The sequence below is a fragment of the Euprymna scolopes genome, chromosome 37 (genome assembly GCF_053919585.1).
Source record: "Euprymna scolopes isolate OS-2025 chromosome 37, ASM5391958v1, whole genome shotgun sequence".
Classification (NCBI taxonomy): Eukaryota; Metazoa; Mollusca; class Cephalopoda; order Sepiida; family Sepiolidae; genus Euprymna; species Euprymna scolopes.
This window is the reverse complement of record NC_136518.1, coordinates 34,845,046-34,871,216: the sequence shown is the minus strand read 5'-3', so window position 1 is coordinate 34,871,216 and position 26,171 is coordinate 34,845,046. Positions and strand designations below refer to the sequence as shown.

The following is a 26,171-nucleotide window of genomic DNA, read 5'->3' as shown; positions in this document are numbered from 1 at the left end:
AGGGGATAAATAAAGACTTGGGAAAAGGGGATAAATAAAGACTTTGGAAAAAGGGGATAAATAAAGACTCGGGAACAGGGTATAAATAAAGACTTGGGAAAAGGGGATAAATAAAGAATTGGGAAAAGGGCATAAATAAAGACTTGGGAAAAGGGGATGAATAAAGACTTGGGAAAAGGGGATAAATTAAGACTTGGGAAAAGGGCATAAATAAAGACTTGGGAAAAGGGGATAAATAAAGACTTGGGAAAAAGGGGATAAATAAAGACTTATGGAAAAGGGGATGAATAAAGACTTGGGAAAAGGGGATAAATAAAGACTTGGGAAAAGGGGATAAATTAAGACTTGGGAAAAGGGCATAAATAAAGACTTGGGAAAAGGGGATAAATAAAGACTTGGGAAAAGGGGATAAATAAAGACTTATGGAAAAGGGGATGAATAAAGACTTATAGAAAAGGGGATGAATAAAGACTTGGGAAAAGGGGATCAATAAAGACTTGGGAAAAGGGGATAAATTAAGACTTGGGAAAATGGCATAAATAAAGACTATGGAAAAGGGCATAAATAAAGACTTGGGAAAAGGGGATGAATAAAGACTTATGGAAAAGGGGATGAATAAAGACTTGGGAAAAGCGGAAGGATTCAGACTTGGGAAAAGGGCATAAATAAAGACTTGGGAAAAGGGGATGAATAAAGACTTGGGAAAATGGCATAAATAAAGACTTGGGAAAAGGGCATAAATAAAGACTTGGGAAAAGGGGATGAATAAAGACTTGGTAAAAGGGATACATAAAGAATTGGGGAAAAGGGGATACATAAAGACTTGGGAAAAGGGGATAAATAAAGACTTGGGAAAAGGGCATCTAAAGACTTGGGAAAAGGGCATAAATAAAGACTTGGGAAAAGGGGATAAATACAGACTTGGGAAAAATGGGATAAACAAAGACTTGGGAAAAGGGTATAAATAAATACTTGGGAAAAGGGGATAAATAAAGACTTGGGAAAAAGGGATAAAAAAAGACTTGGAAAAGGGGGATAAATAAAGACTTGGGAAAAGGGCATAAATAAAGACTTGGGAAAAGGGGATAAATAAAGACTTGGGAAATAGGGATAAATAAAGACTTGGGAAAAGGGGATAAAAAAACACATGGGGAAAAGGGGATAAATAAAGACTGTGGAATAGGCCATAAATAAAGACTTGGGAAAAGGGGATAAATAAAGACTTGGGAAAAGGGGATAAATAAAGACTTGGGAAAAGGGGATAAATAAAGACTGTGGAAAAGGGGATAAATAAAGACTTGGGGAAAGGGCATAAATAAAGACTTGGGAAAAGGGCATACATAAAGACTTGGGAAAAGGGGATAAATAAGGACTTGGGAAAAGGGCATCAATAAAGACTTGGGAAAAAGGGCATCAATAAAGACTTGGGAAAAGGGTATAAATAAAGACTTGGGAAAAGGGCATAAATAAAGACTTGGGAAAAGGGGATGAATATAGAGTTGGGAAAAGGGGATGAATATAGAGTTGGGAAAAGGGGATAAATAAAGACTTGGGAAAAGGGGATAAATAAAGACTTGGGAAAAGGGCATAAATAAAGACTTGGGAAAAGGGGATAAATAAAGAATTGGGAAAAGGGCATAAATAAAGCCTTGGGAAAAGGGCATACATAAAGACTTGGGAAAAGGGGATAAATAAAGACTCGGGAAAAGGGTATAAATAAAGACTTGGGAAAAGGGGATAAATAAAGACTTGGGAAAAGGGGATAAATAAAGACTTGGGAAAAGGGTATAAATAAAGACTTGGGAAAAGGGGATAAATAAAGACTCGGGAACAGGGTATAAATAAAGACTTGGGAAAAGGGGATAAATAAAGAATTGGGAAAAGGGCATAAATAAAGACTTGGGAAAAGGGGATGAATAAAGACTTGGGAAAAGGGGATAAATTAAGACTTGGGAAAAGGGCATAAATAAAGACTTGGGAAAAAGGGATAAATAAAGACTTGGGAAAAGGGGATAAATAAAGACTTATGGAAAAGGGGATGAATAAAGACTTGGGAAAAGGGGATAAATAAAAACTTGGGAAAAGGGGATAAATTAAGACTTGGGAAAAGGGCATTAATAAACACTTGGGAAAAGGGGATAAATAAAGACTTGGGAAAAGGGGATAAATAAAGACTTATGGAAAAGGGGATGAATAAAGACTTGGGAAAAGGGGATCAATAAAGACTTGGGAAAAGGGGATAAATTAAGACTTGGGCAAATGGCATAAATAAAGACTATGGAAAAGGGCATAAATAAAGACTTGGGAAAAGGGGATGAATAAAGACTTATGGAAAAGGGGATAAATAAAGACTTGGGAAAAGGGGATGAATAAAGACTTGGGAAAAGGGGATGAATAAAGACTTGGGAAAATGTCATAAATAAAGACTTGGGAAAAGGGCATAAATAAAGACTTGGGAAAAGGGGATGAATAAAGACTTGGTAAAAGGGATACATAAAGAATTGGGGAAAAGGGGATACATAAAGACTTGGGAAAAGGGGATATATAAAGACTTGGGAAAAGGGCATATAAAGACTTGGGAAAAGGGCATAAATAAAGACTTGGGAAAAGGGGATAAATACAGACTTGGGAAAAATGGGATAAACAAAGACTTGGGAAAAGGGTATAAATAAAGACTTGGGAAAAGGGTATCAATAAAGACTTGGGAAAAAGGGATAAAAAAGACTTGGAAAAGGGGGATAAATAAAGACTTGGGAAAAGGGCATAATTAAAGACTTGGGAAAAGGGGATAAATAAAGACTTGGGAAATAGGGATAAATAAAGACTTGGGAAAAGGGGATAAATAAACACATGGGGAAAAGGGGATAAACAAAGACTGTGGAATAGGCCATGAATAAAGACTTGGGAAAAGGGGATAAATAAAGACTTGGGAAAAGGGGATAAATAAAGACTTGGGAAAAGGGGATGAATAAAGACTTGGGAAAAGGAGATAAATAAAGACTTGGGAAAAGGGGATAAATAAAGACTTGGGAAAAGGGGATAAATAAAGACTTGGGGAAAGGGCATAAGTAAAGACTTGGGAAAAGGGCATAAATAAAGACTTGGGAAAAGGGGATAAATAAAGAATTGGGAAAAGGGCATAAATAAAGCCTTGGGAAAAGGGCATAAATAAAGACTTGGGAAAAGGGGATAAATAAAGACTCGGGAACAGGGTATAAATAAAGACTCGGGAACAGGGTATAAATAAAGACTTGGGAAAAGGGGATAAATAAAGACTTGGGAAAAGGGGATAAATAAAGACTTGGGAAAAGGGGATAAATAAAGACTTGGGAAAAGGGTATAAATAAAGACTTGGGAAAAGGGGATAAATAAAGACTCGGGAACAGGCTATAAATAAAGACTTGGGAAAAGGGGATAAATAAAGAATTGGGAAAAGGGCATAAACAAAGACTTGGGAAAAGGGGATGAATAAAGACTTGGGAAAAGGGGATAAATTAAGACTTGGGAAAAGGTCATGAATAAAGACTTGGGAAAAAGGGGATAAATAAAGACTTATGGAAAAGGGGATGAATAAAGACTTGGGAAAAGGGGATAAATTAAGACTTGGGAAAAGGGCATAAATAAAGACTTGGGAAAAGGGCATAAATAGAGACTTGGGAAAAGGGGATGAATAAAGACTTGGTAAAAGGGATACATAAAGAATTGGGGAAAAGGGGATACATAAAGACTTGGGAAAAGGGGATATATAAAGACTTGGGAAAAGGGCATATAAAGACTTGGGAAAAGGGCATAAATAAAGACTTGGGAAAAGGGGATAAATACAGACTTGGGAAAAATGGGATAAACAAAGACTTGGGAAAAGGGTATACATAAAGACTTGGGAAAAGGGTATAAATAAAGACTTGGGAAAAAGAGATAAAAAAGACTTGGAAAAGGGGGATAAATAAAGACTTGGGAAAAGGGCATAAATAAAGACTTGGGAAAAGGGGATAAATAAAGACTTATGAATTAGGGATAAATAAAGACTTGGGAAAAGGGGATAAATAAACACATGGGGAAAAGGGGATAAATAAAGACTGTGGAATAGGCCATAAATAAAGACTTGGGAAAAGGGGATAAATAAAGACTTGGGACAACGGGATAAATAAAGACTTGGGAAAAGGGGATAACTAAAGACTTGGGAAAAGGGGATAAATAAAAACTTGGGAAAAGGGGATAAATAAAGACTTGGGAAAAGGGGATAAATAAAGACTTGGGGAAAGGGCATAAATAAAGACTTGGGAAAAGGGCATAAATAAAGACTTGGGAAAAGGGGATAAATAAGGACTTGGGAAAAGGGCATCAATAAAGACTTGGGAAAAGGGCATCAATAAATACTTGGGAAAAGGGTATAAATAAAGACTTGGGAAAGGGCATAAATAAAGACTTAGGAAAAGGGGATGAATATAGAGTTGGGAAAAGGGGATGAATATAGAGTTGGGAAAAGGGGATAAATAAAGACTTGGGAAAAGGGGATAAATAAAGACTTGGGAAAAGGGGATAAATAAAGACTTGGGAAAAGGGGATAAATAAAGACTTGGGAAAAGGGCATAAAAAAAGACTTGGGAAAAGGGCATAAATAAAGACTTGGGAAAAGGGCATAAATAAAGCCTTGGGAAAAGGGCATAAATAAAGATTTGGGAAAAGGGGATAAATAAAGACTCGGGAACAGGGTATAAATAAAGACTTGGGAAAAGGGGATAAATTAAGACTTGGGAAAAGGGCATGAATAAAGACTTGGGAAAAGGGGATAAATAAAGACTTGGGAAAAAGGGGATAAATAAAGACTTATGGAAAAGGGGATGAATAAAGACTTGGGAAAAGGGGATGAATAAAGACTTGGGAAAAGGGGATAAATAAAGACTTGGGAAAATGGCATAAATAGAGACTATGGAAAAGGGCATAAATAAAGACTTGGGAAAAGGGGATGAATAAAGACTTATGGAAAAGGGGATGAATAATGACTTGGGAAAAGGGGATAAATAAAGACTTGGGAAAAGGGGATGAATAAAGACTTGGGAAAATGGCATAAATAAAGACTTGGGAAAAGGGCATAAATAAAGACTTGGGAAAAGGGGATGAATAAAGACTTGGTAAAAGGGATACATAAAGAATTGGGGAAAAGGGGATACATAAAGACTTGGGAAAAGGGGATATATAAAGACTTGGGAAAAGGGCATATAAAGACTTGGGAAAAGGGCATAAATAAAGACTTGGGAAAAGGGGATAAATACAGACTTGGGAAAAATGGGATAAACAAAGACTTGGGAAAAGGGTATAAATAAAGACTTGGGAAAAGGGTATAAATAAAGACTTGGGAAAAAGGGATAAAAAAGACTTGGAAAAGGGGGATAAATAAAGACTTGGGAAAAGGGCATAAGTAAAGACTTGGGAAAAGGGGATAAATAAAGACTTGGGAAATAGGGATAAACAAAGACTTGGGAAAAGGGGATAAATAAACACATGGGGAAAAGGGGATAAACAAAGACTGTGGAATAGGCCATGAATAAAGACTTGGAAAAAGGGGATAAATAAAGACTTGGGAAAAGGGGATAAATAAAGACTTGGGAAAAGGGGATAAATAAAGACTTGGGAAAAGGGGATGAATAAAGACTTGGGAAAAGGGGATAAATAAAGACTTGGGAAAAGGGGATAAATAAAGACTTGGGAAAAGGGGATAAATAAAGACTTGGGGAAAGGGCATAAGTAAAGACTTGGGAAAAGGGCATAAATAAAGACTTGGGAAAAGGGGATAAATAAAGAATTGGGAAAAGGGCATAAATAAAGCCTTGGGAAAAGGGCATAAATAAAGACTTGGGAAAAGGGGATGAATAAAGACTCGGGAACAGGGTATAAATAAAGACTCGGGAACAGGGTATAAATAAAGACTTGGGAAAAGGGGATAAATAAAGACTTGGGAAAAGGGGATAAATAAAGACTTGGGAAAAGGGGATAAATAAAGACTTGGGAAAAGGGTATAAATAAAGACTTGGGAAAAGGGGATAAATAAAGACTCGGGAACAGGGTATAAATAAAGACTTGGGAAAAGGGGATAAATAAAGAATTGGGAAAAGGGCATAAACAAAGACTTGGGAAAAGGGGATGAATAAAGACTTGGGAAAAGGGGATAAATTAAGACTTGGGAAAAGGGCATGAATAAAGACTTGGGAAAAAGGGGATAAATAAAGACTTATGGAAAAGGGGATGAATAAAGACTTGGGAAAAGGGGATGAATAAAGACTTGGGAAAAGGGGATAAATAAAGACTTGGGAAAAGGGCATAAATAAAGACTTGGGAAAAGGGGATGAATAAAGACTTGGTAAAAGGGATACATAAAGAATTGGGGAAAAGGGGATACATAAAGACTTGGGAAAAGGGGATATATAAAGACTTGGGAAAAGGGCATATAAAGACTTGGGAAAAGGGCATAAATAAAGACTTGGGAAAAGGGGATAAATACAGACTTGGGAAAAATGGGATAAACAAAGACTTGGGAAAAGGGTATACATAAAGACTTGGGAAAAGGGTATAAATAAAGACTTGGGAAAAAGGGATAAAAAAGACTTGGAAAAGGGGGATAAATAAAGACTTGGGAAAAGGGCATAAATAAAGACTTGGGAAAAGGGGATAAATAAAGACTTGGGAATTAGGGATAAATAAAGACTTGGGAAAAGGGGATAAATAAACACATGGGGAAAAGGGGATAAATAAAGACTGTGGAATAGGCCATAAATAAAGACTTGGGAAAAGGGGATAAATAAAGACTTGGGAAAAGGGGATAAATAAAGACTTGGGAAAAGGGGATAAATAAAGACTTGGGAAAAGGGGATAAATAAAGACTTGGGAAAAGGGGATAAATAAAGACTTGGGGAAAGGGCATAAATAAAGACTTGGGAAAAGGGCATAAATAAAGACTTGGGAAAAGGGGATAAATAAGGACTTGGGAAAAGGGCATCAATAAAGACTTGGGAAAAGGGCATCAATAAATACTTGGGAAAAGGGTATAAATAAAGACTTGGGAAAGGGCATAAATAAAGACTTAGGAAAAGGGGATGAATATAGAGTTGGGAAAAGGGGATGAATATAGAGTTCGGAAAAGGGGATAAATAAAGACTTGGGAAAAGGGGATAAATAAAGACTTGGGAAAAGGGGATAAATAAAGACTTGGGAAAAGGGCATAAATAAAGACTTGGGAAAATGGCATAAATAAAGACTTGGGAAAAGGGCATAAATAAAGCCTTGGGAAAAGGGCATAAATAAAGATTTGGGAAAAGGGGATAAATAAAGACTCGGGAACAGGGTATAAATAAAGACTTGGGAAAAGGGGATAAATAAAGACTTGGGAAAAGGGGATAAATAAAGACTTGGGAAAAGGGGATAAATAAAGACTTGGGAAAAGGGGATAAATAAAGACTTGGGAAAAGGGGATAAATAAAGACTCGGGAACAGGGTATAAATAAAGACTTGGGAAAAGGGGATAAATAAAGAATTGGGAAAAGGGGATAAATAAAGACTTGGGAAAAGGGGATGAATAAAGACTTGGGAAAAGGGGATAAATTAAGACTTGGGAAAAGGGCATGAATAAAGACTTGGGAAAAGGGGATAAATAAAGACTTGGGAAAAAGGGGATAAATAAAGACTTATGGAAAAGGGGATGAATAAAGACTTGGGAAAAGGGGATGAATAAAGACTTGGGAAAAGGGGATAAATAAAGACTTGGGAAAAGGGCATAAATAAAGACTTGGGAAAAGGGGATAAATAAAGACTTGGGGAAAGGGCATAAATAAAGACTTATGGAAAAGGGGATGAATAAAGACTTATGGAAAAGGGGATGAATAAAGACTTATGGAAAAGGGGATGAATAAAGACTTGGGAAAAGGGGATCAATAAAGACTTGGGAAAAGGGGATGAATAAAGACTTGGGAAAATGGCATAAATAAAGACTTGGGAAAAGGGGATGAATAAAGACTTGGTAAAAGGGATACATAAAGAATTGGGGAAAAGGGGATACATAAAGACTTGGGAAAAGGGGATAAATAAAGACTTGGGAAAAGGGCATCTAAAGACTTGGGAAAAGGGCATAAATAAAAACTTGGGAAAAGGGGATAAATACAGACTTGGGAAAAATGGGATAAACAAAGACTTGGGAAAAGGGTATAAATAAACACTTGGGAAAAGGGGATAAATAAAGACTTGGGAAAAAGGGATAAAAAAAGACTTGGAAAAGGGAGATAAATAAAGACTTGGGAAAAGGGCATAAATAAAGACTTGGGAAAAGGGGATAAATAAAGACTTGGGAAATAGGGATAAATAAAGACTTGGGAAAAGGGGATAAATAAAGACTTGGGAAAAGGGTATAAATAAAGACTTGGGAAAAGGGGATAAATAAAGACTCGGGAACAGGGTATAAATAAAGACTTGGGAAAAGGGGATAAATAAAGAATTGGGAAAAGGGCATAAATAAAGACTTGGGAAAAGGGGATGAATAAAGACTTGGGAAAAGGGGATAAATTAAGACTTGGGAAAAGGGCATGAATAAAGACTTGGGAAAAGGGGATAAATAAAGACTTGGGAAAAAGGGGATAAATAAAGACTTATGGAAAAGGGGATGAATAAAGACTTGGGAAAAGGGGATGAATAAAGACTTGGGAAAAGGGGATAAATAAAGACTTGGGAAAAGGGCATAAATAAAGACTTGGGAAAAGGGGATAAATAAAGACTTGGGAAAAGGGGATAAATAAAGACTTATGGAAAAGGGGATGAATAAAGACTTATGGAAAAGGGGATGAATAAAGACTTGGGAAAAGGGGATCAATAAAGACTTGGGAAAAGGGGATGAATAAAGACTTGGGAAAATGGCATAAATAAAGACTTGGGAAAAGGGGATGAATAAAGACTTGGTAAAAGGGATACATAAAGAATTGGGGAAAAGGGGATACATAAAGACTTGGGAAAAGGGGATAAATAAAGACTTGGGAAAAGGGCATCTAAAGACTTGGGAAAAGGGCATAAATAAAGACTTGGGAAAAGGGGATAAATACAGACTTGGGAAAAATGGGATAAACAAAGACTTGGGAAAAGGGTATAAATAAACACTTGGGAAAAGGGGATAAATAAAGACTTGGGAAAAAGGGATAAAAAAAGACTTGGAAAAGGGGGATAAATAAAGACTTGGGAACAGGGCATAAATAAAGACTTGGGAAAAGGGGATAAATAAAGACTTGGGAAATAGGGATAAATAAAGACTTGGGAAATAGGGATAAATAAAGACTTGGGAAAAGGGGATAAATAAACACATGGGGAAAAGGGGATAAATAAAGACTATGGAATAGGCCATAAATAAAGACTTGGGAAAAGGGGATAAATAAAGACTTGGGAAAAGGGGATAAATAAAGACTTGGGAAAAGGGGATAAATAAAGACTTGGGAAAAGGGGATAAATAAAGACTTGGGAAAAGGGGATAAATTAAGACTTGGGAAAAGGGGATAAATTAAGACTTGGGAAAATGGCATAAATAAAGACTATGGAAAAGGGCATAAATAAAGACTTGGGAAAAGGGGATGAATAAAGACTTATGGAAAAGGGGATGAATAAAGACTTGGGAAAAGGGGATGAATAAAGACTTGGGAAAAGGGGATGAATAAAGACTTGGGAAAATGGCATAAATAAAGACTTGGGAAAAGGGCATAAATAAAGACTTGGGAAAAGGGGATGAATAAAGACTTGGTAAAAGGGATACATAAAGAATTGGGGAAAAGGGGATACATAAAGACTTGGGAAAAGGGGATAAATAAAGACTTGGGAAAAGGGCATCTAAAGACTTGAGAAAAGGGCATAAATAAAGACTTGGGAAAAGGGGATAAATACAGACTTGGGAAAAATGGGATAAACAAAGACTTGGGAAAAGGGTATAAATAAAGACTTGGGAAAAGGGGATAAATAAAGACTTGGGAAAAAGGGATAAAAAAAGACTTGGAAAAGGGGGATAAATAAAGACTTGGGAAATAGTGATAAATAAAGACTTGGGAAAAGGGGATAAATAAACACATGGGGAAAAGGGGATAAATAAAGACTGTGGAATAGGCCATAAATAAAGACTTGGGAAAAGGGGATAAATAAAGACTTGGGAAAAGGGGATAAATAAAGACTTGGGAAAAGGGGATAAATAAAGACTGTGGAAAAGGGGATAAATAAAGACTTGGGGAAAGGGCATAAATAAAGACTTGGGAAAAGGGCATAAATAAAGACTTGGGAAAAGGGGATAAATAAAGACTTGGGAAAAGGGCATAAATAAAGACTTGGGAAAAGGGGATGAATATAGAGTTGGGAAAAGGGGATGAATATAGAGTTGGGAAAAAGGGATAAATAAAGACTTGGGAAAAGGGGATAAATAAAGACTTGGGAAAAGGGCATAAATAAAGACTTGGGAAAAGGGGATAAATAAAGAATTGGGAAAAGGGCATAAATAAAGCCTTGGGAAAAGGGCATAAATAAAGACTTGGGAAAAGGGGATAATTAAAGACTCGGGAACAGGATATAAATAAAGACTTGGGAAAAGGGGATAAATAAAGACTTGGGAAAAGGGGATAAATAAAGACTTGGGAAAAGGGTATAAATAAAGACTTGGGAAAAGGGGATAAATAAAGACTCGGGAACAGGGTATAAATAAAGACTTGGGAAAAGGGGATAAATAAAGAATTGGGAAAAGGGCATAAATAAAGCCTTGGGAAAAGGGCATAAATAAAGACTTGGGAAAAGGGGATAAATAAAGACTCGGGAACAGGGTATAAATAAAGACTTGGGAAAAGGGGATAAATAAAGACTTGGGAAAAGGGGATAAATAAAGACTTGGGAAAAGGGCATAAATAAAGACTTGGGAAAAGGGTATAAATAAAGACTTGGGAAAAGGGCATAAATAAAGACTTGGGAAAAGGGGATAAATAAAGACTTGGGAAAAAGGCATAAATAAGGACTTAGGAAAAGGGGATAAATAAAGACTTGGGAAAAGGGGATAAATAAATACTTGGGAAAAGGGGATAAATAAAGACTTGGGAAAAGGGGATCAATAAAGACTTGGGAAAAGGGGATAAATAAAGACTTGGCAAAAGGGGATAAATAAAGACTTGGCAAAAGGGGATAAATAAAGATTTGGGAAAAGGGCATAAATAAAGACTTGGGAAAAGGGGATAAATAAAGACTTGGGAAAAGGGATAAATAAAGACTTGGGAAAAGGGATAAATAAAGACTTGGGAAAAGGGGATAAATAAACTGACTTGGGAAAAGGGCATAAATAAAGACTTGGGAAAAGAGGATAAATAAAGACTTGGGAAAAGGGCATAAATAAAGCCTTGGGAAAAGGGCATAAATAAAGACTTGGGAAAAGGGCATAAATAAAGACTTGGCAAAAGGGGATAAATAAAGACTTGGGAAAAGGGGATAAATAAAGACTTGGGAAAAGGGCATAAATAAAAACTTGGGAAAAGGGCATAAATAAAGACTTGGCAAAAGGGGATAAATAAAGACTTGGGAAAAGGGGATAAATAAAGACTTGGGAAAAAGGGATAAAAAAAGACTTGGAAAAGGGGGATAAATAAAGACTTGGGAAAAGGGCATAAATAAAGACTTGGGAAAAGGGGATAAATAAAGACTTGGGAAATAGTGATAAATAAAGACTTGGGAAAAGGGGATAAATAAACACATGGGGAAAAGGGGATAAATAAAGACTGTGGAATAGGCCATAAATAAAGACTTGGGAAAAGGGGATAAATAAAGACTTGGGAAAAGGGGATAAATAAAGACTTGGGAAAAGGGGATAAATAAAGACTGTGGAAAAGGGGATAAATAAAGACTTGGGGAAAGGGCATAAATAAAGACTTGGGAAAAGGGCATAAATAAAGACTTGGGAAAAGAGGATAAATAAGGACTTGGGAAAAGGGCATCAATAAAGACTTGGGAAAAGGGCATCAATAAAGACTTGGGAAAAGGGTATAAATAAAGACTTGGGAAAAGGGCATAAATAAAGACTTGGGAAAAGGGGATGAATATAGAGTTGGGAAAAGGGGATGAATATAGAGTTGGGAAAAGGGGATAAATAAAGACTTGAGAAAAGGGGATAAATAAAGACTTGGGAAAAGGGCATAAATAAAGACTTGGGAAAAGGGGATAAATAAAGAATTGGGAAAAGGGCATAAATAAAGACTTGGGAAAAGGGGATGAATAAAGACTTGGGAAAAGGGGATAAATTAAGACTTGGGAAAAGGGCATGAATAAAGACTTGGGAAAAGGGGATAAATAAAGACTTGGGAAAAAGGGGATAAATAAAGACTTATGGAAAAGGGGATAAATAAAGACTTGGGAAAAGGGGATGAATAAAGACTTGGGAAAAGGGGATGAATAAAGACTTGGGAAAAGGGGATAAATAAAGACTTGGGAAAAGGGGATAAATAAAGACTTGGGAAAAGGGCATAAATAAAGACTTGGGAAAAGGGGATAAATAAAGACTTGGGAAAAGGGGATAAATAAAGACTTATGGAAAAGGGGATGAATAAAGACTTATGGAAAAGGGGATGAATAAAGACTTGGGAAAAGGGGATCAATAAAGACTTGGGAAAAGGGGATGAATAAAGACTTGGGAAAATGGCATAAATAAAGACTTGGGAAAAGGGGATGAATAAAGACTTGGTAAAAGGGATACATAAAGAATTGGGGAAAAGGGGATACATAAAGACTTGGGAAAAGGGGATAAATAAAGACTTGGGAAAAGGGGATAAATACAGACTTGGGAAAAATGGGATAAACAAAGACTTGGGAAAAGGGTATAAATAAACACTTGGGAAAAGGGTATAAATAAACACTTGGGAAAAGGGGATAAATAAAGACTTGGGAAAAGGGCATAAATAAAGACTTGGGAAAAGGGGATAAATAAACACATGGGGAAAAGGGGATAAATAAAGACTATGGAATAGGCCATAAATAAAGACTTGGGAAAAGGGGATAAATAAAGACTTGGGAAAAGGGGATAAATAAAGACTTGGGAAAAGGGGATAAATAAAGACTTGGGAAAAGGGCATCAATAAAGACTTGGGAAAAGGGGATAAATTAAGACTTGGGAAAATGGCATAAATAAAGACTATGGAAAAGGGCATAAATAAAGACTTGGGAAAAGGGGATGAATAAAGACTTATGGAAAAGGGGATGAATAAAGACTTGGGAAAAGGGGATGAATAAAGACTTGGGAAAAGGGGATGAATAAAGACTTGGGAAAATGGCATAAATAAAGACTTGGGAAAAGGGCATAAATAAAGACTTGGGAAAAGGGGATGAATAAAGACTTGGTAAAAGGGATACATAAAGAATTGGGGAAAAGGGGATACATAAAGACTTGGGAAAAGGGGATAAATAAAGACTTGGGAAAAGGGCATCTAAAGACTTGAGAAAAGGGCATAAATAAAGACTTGGGAAAAGGGGATAAATACAGACTTGGGAAAAATGGGATAAACAAAGACTTGGGAAAAGGGTATAAATAAAGACTTGGGAAATGGGGATAAATAAAGACTTGGGAAAAAGGGATAAAAAAAGACTTGGAAAAGGGGGATAAATAAAGACTTGGGAAAAGGGCATAAATAAAGACTTGGGAAAAGGGGATAAATAAAGACTTGGGAAATAGTGATAAATAAAGACTTGGGAAAAGGGGATAAATAAACACGTGGGGAAAAGGGGATAAATAAAGACTGTGGAATAGGCCATAAATAAAGACTTGGGAAAAGGGGATAAATAAAGACTTGGGAAAAGGGGATAAATAAAGACTTGGGAAAAGGGGATAAATAAAGACTGTGGAAAAGGGGATAAATAAAGACTTGGGGAAAGGGCATAAATAAAGACTTGGGAAAAGGGCATAAATAAAGACTTGGGAAAAGGGGATAAATAAGGACTTGGGAAAAGGGCATCAATAAAGACTTGGGAAAAGGGCATCAATAAAGACTTGGGAAAAGGGTATAAATAAAGACTTGGGAAAAGGGCATAAATAAAGACTTGGGAAAAGGGGATGAATATAGAGTTGGGAAAAGGGGATGAATATAGAGTTGGGAAAAGGGGATAAATAAAGACTTGGGAAAAGGGGATAAATAAAGACTTGGGAAAAGGGCATAAATAAAGACTTGGGAAAAGGGGATAAATAAAGAATTGGGAAAAGGGCATAAATAAAGCCTTGGGAAAAGGGCATAAATAAAGACTTGGGAAAAGGGGATAATTAAAGACTCGGGAACAGGATATAAATAAAGACTTGGGAAAAGGGGATAAATAAAGACTTGGGAAAAGGGGATAAATAAAGACTTGGGAAAAGGGTATAAATAAAGACTTGGGAAAAGGGGATAAATAAAGACTCGGGAACAGGGTATAAATAAAGACTTGGGAAAAGGGGATAAATAAAGAATTGGGAAAAGGGCATAAATAAAGCCTTGGGAAAAGGGCATAAATAAAGACTTGGGAAAAGGGGATAAATAAAGACTCGGGAACAGGGTATAAATAAAGACTTGGGAAAAGGGGATAAATAAAGACTTGGGAAAAGGGGATAAATAAAGACTTGGGAAAAGGGCATAAATAAAGACTTGGGAAAAGGGTATAAATAAAGACTTGGGAAAAGGGCATAAATAAAGACTTGGGAAAAGGGGATAAATAAAGACTTGGGAAAAAGGCATAAATAAGGACTTAGGAAAAGGGGATAAATAAAGACTTGGGAAAAGGGGATAAATAAAGACTTGGGAAAAGGGGATAAATAAAGACTTGGGAAAAGGGGATCAATAAAGACTTGGGAAAAGGGGATAAATAAAGACTTGGCAAAAGGGGATAAATAAAGACTTGGCAAAAGGGGATAAATAAAGATTTGGGAAAAGGGCATAAATAAAGACTTGGGAAAAGGGGATAAATAAAGACTTGGGAAAAGGGATAAATAAAGACTTGGGAAAAGGGATAAATAAAGACTTGGGAAAAGGGGATAAATAAACTGACTTGGGAAAAGGGCATAAATAAAGACTTGGGAAAAGAGGATAAATAAAGACTTGGGAAAAGGGCATAAATAAAGCCTTGGGAAAAGGGCATAAATAAAGACTTGGGAAAAGGGCATAAAGAAAGACTTGGCAAAAGGGGATAAATAAAGACTTGGGAAAAGGGGATAAATAAAGACTTGGGAAAAGGGCATAAATAAAAACTTGGGAAAAGGGCATAAATAAAGACTTGGCAAAAGGGGATAAATAAAGACTTGGGAAAAGGGGATAAATAAAGACTTGGGAAAAAGGGATAAAAAAAGACTTGGAAAAGGGGGATAAATAAAGACTTGGGAAAAGGGCATAAATAAAGACTTGGGAAAAGGGGATAAATAAAGACTTGGGAAATAGTGATAAATAAAGACTTGGGAAAAGGGGATAAATAAACACATGGGGAAAAGGGGATAAATAAAGACTGTGGAAAAGGGCATAAATAAAGACTTGGGAAAAGGGGATAAATAAAGACTTGGGAAAAAGGCATAAATAAGGACTTAGGAAAAGGGGATAAATAAAGACTTGGGAAAAGGGGATAAATAAAGACTTGGGAAAAGGGGATAAATAAAGACTTGGGAAAAGGGGATCAATAAAGACTTGGGAAAAGGGGATAAATAAAGACTTGGCAAAAGGGGATAAATAAAGACTTGGCAAAAGGGGATAAATAAAGATTTGGGAAAAGGGCATAAATAAAGACTTGGGAAAAGGGGATAAATAAAGACTTGGGAAAAGGGATAAATAAAGACTTGGGAAAAGGGATAAATAAAGACTTGGGAAAAGGGGATAAATAAACTGACTTGGGAAAAGGGCATAAATAAAGACTTGGGAAAAGAGGATAAATAAAGACTTGGGAAAAGGGCATAAATAAAGCCTTGGGAAAAGGGCATAAATAAAGACTTGGGAAAAGGGCATAAATAAAGACTTGGCAAAAGGGGATAAATAAAGACTTGGGAAAAGGGGATAAATAAAGACTTGGGAAAAGGGCATAAATAAAAACTTGGGAAAAGGGCATAAATAAAGACTTGGCAAAAGGGGATAAATAAAGACTTGGGAAAAGGGCATCAATAAAGACTTGGGAAAAAGGGATAAAAAAAGACTTGGAAAAGGGGGATAAATAAAGACTTGGGAAAAGGGCATAAATAAAGACTTGGGAAAAGGGGATAAATAAAGACTTGGGAAATAGTGATAAATAAAGACTTGGGAAAAGGGGATAAATAAACACATGGGGAAAAGGGGATAAATAAAGACTGTGGAATAGGCCATAAATAAAGACTTGGGAAAAGGGGATAAATAAAGACTTGGGAAAAGGGGATAAATAAAGACTTGGGAAAAGGGGATAAATAAAGACTGTGGAAAAGGGGATAAATAAAGACTTGGGGAAAGGGCATAAATAAAGACTTGGGAAAAGGGCATAAATAAAGACTTGGGAAAAGGGCATAAATAAAGACTTGGGAAAAGGGGATAAATAAGGACTTGGGAAAAGGGCATCAATAAAGACTTGGGAAAAGGGCATCAATAAAGACTTGGGATAAGGGTATAAATAAAGACTTGGGAAAAGGGCATAAATAAAGACTTGGGAAAAGGGGATGAATATAGAGTTGGGAAAAGGGGATGAATATAGAGTTGGGAAAAGGGGATAAATAAAGACTTGGGAAAAGGGGATAAATAAAGACTTGGGAAAAGGGCATAAATAAAGACTTGGGAAAAGGGGATAAATAAAGAATTGGGAAAAGGGCATAAATAAAGCCTTGGGAAAAGGGCATAAATAAAGACTTGGGAAAAGGGGATAATTAAAGACTCGGGAACAGGATATAAATAAAGACTTGGGAAAAGGGGATAAATAAAGACTTGGGAAAAGGGTATAAATAAAGACTTGGGAAAAGGGTATAAATAAAGACTTGGGAAAAGGGGATAAATAAAGACTCGGGAACAGGGTATAAATAAAGACTTGGGAAAAGGGGATAAATAAAGAATTGGGAAAAGGGCATAAATAAAGCCTTGGGAAAAGGGCATAAATAAAGACTTGGGAAAAGGGGATAAATAAAGACTCGGGAACAGGGTATAAATAAAGACTTGGGAAAAGGGGATAAATAAAGACTTGGGAAAAGGGGATAAATAAAGACTTGGGAAAAGGGCATAAATAAAGACTTGGGAAAAGGGTATAAATAAAGACTTGGGAAAAGGGCATAAATAAAGACTTGGGAAAAAGGCATAAATAAAGACTTGGGAAAAAGGCATAAATAAGGACTTAGGAAAAGGGGATAAATAAAGACTTGGGAAAAGGGGATAAATAAAGACTTGGGAAAAGGGGATAAATAAAGACTTGGGAAAAGGGGATCAATAAAGACTTGGGAAAAGGGGATAAATAAAGACTTGGCAAAAGGGGATAAATAAAGACTTGGCAAAAGGGGATAAATAAAGATTTGGGAAAAGGGCATAAATAAAGACTTGGGAAAAGGGATAAATAAAGACTTGGGAAAAGGGATAAATAAAGACTTGGGAAAAGGGGATAAATAAACTGACTTGGGAAAAGGGCATAAATAAAGACTTGGGAAAAGAGGATAAATAAAGACTTGGGAAAAGGGCATAAATAAAGCCTTGGGAAAAGGGCATAAATAAAGACTTGGGAAAAGGGCATAAATAAAGACTTGGGAAAAGGGCATAAATAAAGACTTGGGAAAAGGGCATAAATAAAGACTTGGCAAAAGGGGATAAATAAAGACTTGGGAAAAGGGGATAAATAAAGACTTGGGAAAAGGGCATAAATAAAAACTTGGGAAAAGGGCATAAATAAAGACTTGGGAAAAGGGGATAAATAAAGACTGGGGGAAAGGAGATAAATAAAGACTTGGGAAAAGGGATAAATAAAGACTTGGGAAAAGGCATAAATAAAGACTTGGGAAAATGGGATAAATAAACTGACTTGGGAAAAGGGCATAAATAAAGACTTGAGCAAAGGGCATAAATAAAGACTTGGGGAAAAGGGGATAAATAAAGACTTGGGAAAAGGGCATAAATAAAGACTTGGGAGAAGGGGATAAATAAAGACTTGGGAGAAGGGGATAAATAAAGACTTGGGAAAAGGGGATAAATTAAGACTTGGGAAAATTGCATAAATAACGACTTACTTGGGGAAAAGGGGATAAATAAAGACTTGGGGAAAAGGGGATAAATAAAGACTTGGGAGAAGGGCATAAATAAAGACTTGGGGAAAAGGGGATAAATAAAGACTTGGGAAAAGGGATAAATAAAGACTTGGGAAAAGGGCATAAATAAACTGACTTGGGGAAAAGGGGATAAATAAAGACTTGGGGAAAAGGGGATAAATAAAGACTTGGGGAAAAGGGGATAAATAAAGACTTGGGAGAAGGGCATAAATAAAGACTTGGGGAAAAGGGGATAAATAAAGACTTGGGAAAAGGGATAAATAAAGACTTGGGAAAAGGGCATAAATAAACTGACTTGGGGAAAAGGTGATAGGTTACTTTAGAAGTCAATTTCTTAAAGCCACCTGATGCATGCCAGTCTCTAAAACAGACCTTAAACTGACGATAATGACGACGATGATGATACACATACAATGACGGAAAAATGTCACATATACTGCAATTATTATTATTATTGGCTCACAAGGAGCTTTCACACAGATCATCAAATATCTCTCCTTGAAAACAACCTGTAGCATTCCCTAGAAACTGAGTGACAAGTCTCCGCAGGGTTCCAGTATTCTCCACCTTTTTCAGTAACATTTGCAAATGAATTTGCATTATCGCAACAGCCGCTTACTATTGATTTCTTGCTGGTAGCGGTTATTGGTCTCCACTGGAATTTGAGTGGCAATAAGCCTTCCCAAAGTCTCAGTTCTCGTCGCACTTGTTCAGTAGAGGTCTGGTCTGTGCTCTCTCCTCGGTCTTTCATCCTCCTTGTCCCTTCTTAGCTATTTGGCATCATTCTTGGGGATCGGTGATGGAGCAATTGAAAGGTTAGGGGAGGGGATAGCGAACTTGTAGATATGTAGTCTTAATGTTCTTGGTTCCATGTAACGCTTCGTCATGTTTTGCCTCTGCAGTAGTTTGTCTGGCCTGCACATGTGGCTCATTTTTATTAATCTTCGCATTTAAGGGTTTTTCTTAATATTTCAGCTGTTTTCATTATCGTTATTCGTTGTATCTTTGCAGCCATTCCTCTGATTCCAATTTCTCCCATTCTTTTTTCAAAGTTTTTCGAAATTGTTCCTAGTGCTCCTACTATTATAAGTATTATTTTAATTTTCTTCATCATCCAAATCCCTTTCAGCTCTCTGGCTAGCTCTGTGTATTTGCTTCGTTTCTCCTTTTCTTTGATATTCATCCTGTGGTCAGTTGGGACAGCAAAGTTTACGATGTGGCAGGACTAAGACATCCGATCTTCTTGCTTGGATGGGTTTATCTGTTTGTATGTTCATGTCCCATAGAATTTTGTGATTCTCATATTCAAGTACTGTTACTGGCTTATGCTTGTACCATTTGTCTGTGCGTTCGAGATGCAGTTGTTTGCATAATTCCCAGTGTACTGCCCTCTCCACTTCGTCGTGTCTGTTCTTGTATTCCTTTTGGGCCAGTTTGCTGCATTCGCTTACTATATGGTCTATCGTTTCGTCTCTTTGTCCACAGAGTCTGCATTTGTTGTTTTCTTGTGTTTTGTCGCTCTTTGTTTTGATGTAGTTGGTTCTTATCTTATGCTGCAGTTATTAAGGATTCCGTTTCTCGCCTTACGTGTCTTTTTCTGCATCCATGCCCAAGTGTTTTCGTTATTCCTATCGTCATCCTTATAAATCTTCCATGTAGTTGTTTCTTTTCCCATTTTTCTTTCCTCGTTTTATCCTTTGTCTCTCAGTTTTCTGTTTTGTTGATTTTTTTTCAGTGTCTCTTGATGCCATAATTATCCTTTCCGTGTTTCAGTATTTTGCATTATGTATTTTTCTAGTTCTTTTTTGTGTCATTCACACTTCACAGTCTTCTATACAAACCAGTCCTCTCCCGCCGTCTTTTCTATTATTATTATTATTATTATTATTATTATTATTATTCCATCTTAATATACGGAGTCTAATATCTGTTTTGATCTGTTTAGTTTATGCTGATAAAAACGAAGAAGATCAGCAGAAAAAAAGTAGGACCCTTAAAAACTAAACATTTCCCTTATTAACTCGGAGTTCTAGGTGACAATGCGAATAAAAAAGAAAAGTAAAAAAAAGGGGTGACAATATAAGAAAGAAAATTTTAAATATACATTTTTTTAATGGCAACCATTTTGGAAATGATAAAAAAAATGGTTACCCGTTTGTCCTATGTGTTTAAAAATTGGGTGGTCATTAATGAGCATCTATTCTAAAAGTCTAACTTATTTTTCGCATTATTTGGATTCTTCACAACGATGTCGATGTTAAAAAACACCCACGATGAGAATAGTAGTCGTAATAATCAAAATTCTACGAATCCTCATCTCAAAAATTCAGAAACGTAAATTATTTCTGTTTTCATTTTTTTTTTTTTAATATTTTCATGATGTTGACGTGTAATAAAGTTTCATTTTTATTTTTCCGTGGCCCGGTATGGGGCTAAAGGTAAAATTTAACCATAAAGTGTTCTACGCTAGTTACTATTATTAATATTATTTGGAAACTTGTTTCGAATGTATGTTTAATTGTTGATAAAAGAATTACAACTCGATATCACAATCAAACTAAGATTATGACGCAACTGCTGCACCGGTAAAAATACTGGAGAATTTGAGTTTAGGTAAAACAGGTTTCTTAAAGGTAGTCATAATAGTTCATTACAATCTGTGTTGTTTTAGTCTCTCATTTCAATTTCGTTGTTCATAGATTTCTTAAATATATAATTTTTACGTTTTACGTTTCAAATTTGGATTGAGAAAGACAATCACACCTGGCTAATCTTTTTTTGGTATTTTATAAAATTAACGCCGTCAAACATATATACCTCCCCCACACACAAAAAATGAGTGCCCTTCCCTTGTACATTTTAACACCCTCAACAAACTTTGAAAGCCATTCTTAACATAGAGATGGGGGACGGACTATGTTAAATATTCCATAGTAATTGTGGTCTGGTAGACCAACACAAAATTTACCTTTAAAAACTTGTTTTCTAGTGGTTTCGGGTGTGTTGAAAACGAATATCACATTTAAAATTGGGTCCGACAACTAGTTTTTACAATACTGAGAAGATACTTTTCCGCATGTTCCCAGCAGTACCCAGCACTCAGTGCACAGTGGCTATATTTGTCCATATTTGTACAATTTTATTGGTTTCCACCTTAACATTTTTCTTTAAAATAACGACAACGTAGATTTTCGAGTATGCCCAAAACGAATATTGCGTTTAAATTTTCCGCAAATAAGTAGTTTTCCGGATATTAAGCAAAGCAATATTTTATGTGGTGGCCATTGTTGTACACGCAAGCGCGCATATTTTTGCCGCAGACGGAATTCTCAAATGAAAACAAGGCAAGACAGGTGGCTATTTTCGGGTGCTGATATATTGATTTGTTTGTTTGTTTGTTTGTTTTTGCGAGTTTAGGGAATCTCAATAATATTTTGCGCTGTTGCGTTTCAGCTGTTATCGTAACAGTAACACGTTATTGGGTTTGCTGCGCTGATGTCAGCAGCGATGGAGGCTGGTGTGTAAAAACACCATTCATTTTTTAATGATTACTATTGAAATATTTTATTGTTTATCTAGATTTAAAAAAAATCAAATTTAAAATAAAACAACTTACCTCATAGGAAATAAACAACTGTGTTCCGTTTAACATCGGTTGATAGAAACATTCGACTTTTCCAGGTCCGATTTCAAATTTAAACTCCACGTTGAAAGATCCGTGAATGGGAACGTTGTACCAGTTGTCCCGTTTGTCATCATTATTCCAACTATTGCTCACAGAATAACAATTGCCGAAACAACTAAAAGTAATCACAAAAAACAGGGTGGCCGCAAATTGTGCGACCGACTCAGAGAAGGAGGTGGAGGAGGCCATTTTTACGATTTCCCTTAAGCTGATGGACACAGCCTGGTCTTACTGATGATCGATCCAAAATACGTCGTCAGTTCACTTCAATACAACAAGGGTCGAATAGTCAGCAGTTTGTAATGTATTTAAACTCCAAATAAAGAATGTTAATACCACAGAAATAGTTTTGCTTGGCTAGTTTTTCTTAAAGAGATTAAGCGCCGTTCGGATTATCCGTTTGTATTTTTTAACAGCTGTTAAGCTGTAGTTTGTGTTAACTGCTTTTAATAACACGTGGATTTTCAAAACAATGACGACGTCAAAAAAAAGGTAAACATGAAAAAATCAAATTTAACATTGATTGAAAGAGAATAGATGTTTTCTTTTATTTTAAACAAAACTGATTTTTTTAACCTGAATTATTTGTTTAAAGAAAACATGTTGTAAGTTATTTTGCGCTACGGAAGTAAAGAGACAGCAAAACAACTGCTGGATGAGCAACCCCCTCCCTCAGGGTCAGTGATCCAAATCATAAAATAATCGAAATCAACTCACATTTTTTTTTTTTTTTTTTTTTTTTTTACAGCAGACAGTAAGAAATAACCACCGGGCTGTCTTTTTATGGCGAGCACTCGTAAATAAGAATGAAAAATAAAAATAGAAATTAAATAAATCGCGTAAAAGTTACACTGAAAAGAGATCCTCTATTTCCCTCTCTCTCTCTCTCTCTCTCTCTCTCTCTCTGTCTATCTATCTATCTATCTATCTATCTATCTATCTATCTTAGTTTACATCAAACTGGAACAAAATAGCTTTACTGATCGCAATCTTAATCACATTTTTTAAAAAAAAGCTGAACCTCATATTAAGAAAGTTTGTTTGTCTCTATTTTATCCGCTTCCCATGAGAGAAAAATTAGACACAAGGTCGGTTGGACATGTTTACAATAACCAGCAAAACAAAAACAAAACAAAAAAAAAATGGTGAAAAAATGAATATACAACAAATAAATGTTACCAAAGGCAATATAAGTTACTATTCTATCTTCCTGGACTTTTTTTTTTTTTTGCATGTTTTAACTTATTTTAAAGCGTTTATTTACTTTGAAATAAAAGTAGTGTCAAGTCTGTTAGAACAAAAAATGTTGATCTTATTACAACTTTTAAACCCTTGATGATCGCTCAAAAATCGAAAATTAAAATATAGGCAGAACATTACACTTTCGCATGATTGCTGACATTTATTAGATGGGTTTCTACCATTTTATTTTATTTTATTTTATTTTCAATTTTTGAGCAATTATCGAACTCAATTGCTGGATAAAATAAACATGTCGTTTATTTTATGTTGAAAAATGAATGTTTTAGGTGCAACTCGTGTTCATGTCTGCGCGTGGAAAGAGGAGTGAGTAATGTAGTGGAACGAGAAATGGCAGTCCAGCGTGTAGACAAAGAAAAAGATAGAGGGTTGACATCAGTAAAGGTGCACGCACGTGTTGGTACTTGTCCACGTGGAAATGTCTACAGGCCACTAGCTGTTGACGCGAACTTGTCTGGTTGATGGACCAAAGCAAAAGGAAAAAAAGAGTGAGAAAGTCAATCCAGTCCATGGAGAGAGAAAACGTATAAAGTGTACGTACTGTCTGTTGACTCTTGCCCCACGCATAGTAGCAGGTGGTGTGAGGCGCGCGCCCCCCGAAAGAGGCGAATGGTCCGTTGACCACTCAGCTTGGGAGCTACATCGAAAAAGGGAGAAGCAGCTTATTGCTCTTGCTTTTATAGTTGTTTCCGGTGGTCTTTTGCGCATGTGTGGATTTCTTTTAAAGGGGGAGTGACGTTGCCCATGTGTGCGTACGTGTGTGCGTACATGTGTGTACGTTAGCATGTGTGTGTATGCACGTGAATGTGAGTGCATGGACGCGAACGTCAATATATGTACGTGTGTGTACATGCACGTGTATGTTTGTGTGTGCGTATGTATGTGACAAGAAATATGGCTTGAGATGTGTACGCATGTTTTTGTGTGAGACTAGAAAGGGCTCGCACAATACTCCCCTTCCCAGGAAAAAAAAAAATATGCAGTGTATATATATATATATATATATTTTTTTTTATGTAATGTTTTGGGCAATTGACTGTTCGTCCTGTTTTTTTGCTGTTGATGTGGTTGTTTAAAAAAAAAACGTCAAAAACGGAGTGTGTTCGTACAAAAAAGTATTTACTTACATGTGGAAAAGGCGTTTACTCTTTTTTTATGCTGACATTTATTTGTTTGGGTTTTTTTTGTCTGCTGACATGTGCAACGAGTTGCTTGGACAGTGAAGTGAATTGTTCATTTGGAAGGAAAATTTTTGTTTTGTGGTGATGTCGTGTGTCAAGTTGACGGTGTCTTTGCAAGTGAGTCTGCGGTAGTGTGTGTACATTGTTTGGACGAGCGCTAGTTGCACATTCGTTCATGTTGAACGGTAGTGTCCGGTTGCCGCCTGTCAACGAAACTTCCAGTTGTGAGTTTATCAGTGTGCGTGGTGCATCTCAACTCGTATTGTTGATTCAACTTCTTCCTATGTGTTGATGGGGATGTCCTGTAATTGTTTCTTTGTTGTTGTGTCTGCTGTGCGGGAGAGAATGTGTATAGGCCTATGTGATTTTGCTCCTCGCATTTGTTGCAGCATAATGTCAGGAAACCATGTAAACTGTTTGTCGAGCTCGAAATTTTTTTTAAAATTCGATATGAAGTCGACAGCTCCGTGTTTATTTTTCTGCCTAGTCTGACGAGGGGTTTCGTCATTGTAGTACGTTGAGGTTCTTGTCAGTAGTAGTTCAGTTGTTTTTCTTTGTTGAAATGTTCGTTTTTTTTCTTTATCAAATAAAACGCACGTCTCGCTCAAAGCAATTTCTTTCAAAAAGGTAGGGTCACAGTGCTTATTCATTTCACGTCTCGTTGTGGTCGTCGGTTTGTTGTGGACTTGTGGTTATAGAAGGAAATGCGTGTTCCTCTCACGTTCAGGTGTCACCAATTTGTAGAGATGGTGCAAAATAGGAAAATGGATTGCTTTGAGGAAGGAACGAACAATGCGTTTATTGAATTAAACGAAGTAGGATTTATTTTGTGAAGAAACAAATGAAAGAAAAGGGTACAGCACGTGTTTAGTTTAGTGTGCATCTCTCGCTGTTAACTGGTGAGAAGGAAAGTCTATTGTGGTAGAGAGAGAGAGAGAGCATGTGTGTGTGTGTGTTTCGCTCAAACACATCCATTTCATTTTAAAATAACAGGGTTACAATCATTTGTTGCGGGACTGGTGGTATAGAAAAAAATGCGTGTTCATCTCACGTTCGGGTCACCATCGTTTATTGCAGGCCAGGATATAAATACCCTAACTCGCTACAAAAGAAAATAATGAAACGAATGGAAAGAAGGAAACAAAACTCAATTGCTGGATAAAATAAACATGTCGTTTATTTTATGTTGAAAAATGAATGTTTTAGGTGCAACTCGTGTTAATGTCCGCGCGTGGAAAGAGGAGTGAGTAATGTAGTGGAACGAGAAATGCCAGTCCAGCGTGTAGACAAAGAAAAAGATAGAGGGTTGCATCAGTAAAGCTGCGCGCACATGTTGGTACTTGTCCACGTGGAAATGTCTACAGGCCACTAGCTGTTGACGCGAACTTGTCTGGTTGATGGACCAAAGCAAAAGGAAAAAAAGAGTGAGAAAGTCAATCCAGTTCATGGAGAGAGAAAACGTGTAAAGTGTACGTACTGTCTGTTAGCTCTTGCCCCACGCATAGTAGCAGGTGGTGTGAGGCGCGCGCCCCCCGAAAGAGGCGAATGGTCCGTTGACCACTCAGCTTGGGAGCTACATCGAAAAAGGGAGAAGCAGCTTATTGCTCTTGCTTTTATAGTTGTTTCCGGTGGTCTTTTGTGCATGTGTGGATTTCTTTTAAAGGGGAAGTGACGTTGCCCATGTGTGCGTATGTGTGTGCGTACATGTGTGTACGTTAGCATGTGTGTGTATGCACATGAATGTGAGTGTATGTACGCAAATGTGAATATATGTATGTGTGTGTACATGCACGTGTATGTTTGT

The 26,171-nt window shown here is 36.5% G+C and overlaps 1 protein-coding gene across 1 annotated transcript in view; it reads right to left on the bottom strand.

Moving 5' to 3' along the window:
• The window catches only part of LOC145261132 (transmembrane emp24 domain-containing protein 5-like), an 86,128-nt gene extending 63,284 nt beyond the window's left edge, over positions 1 to 22,844 (bottom strand). The window contains exon 1 of the mRNA XM_080119398.1: positions 21,858 to 22,844. Within this exon, the coding sequence (XP_079975524.1) occupies positions 21,858 to 22,115 (258 nt within the window). The 5' untranslated portion in view covers positions 22,116 to 22,844. The remainder of the gene's footprint in view (positions 1 to 21,857) is intronic.
• Between the last annotated feature and the right edge of the window lie 3,327 nt (positions 22,845 to 26,171).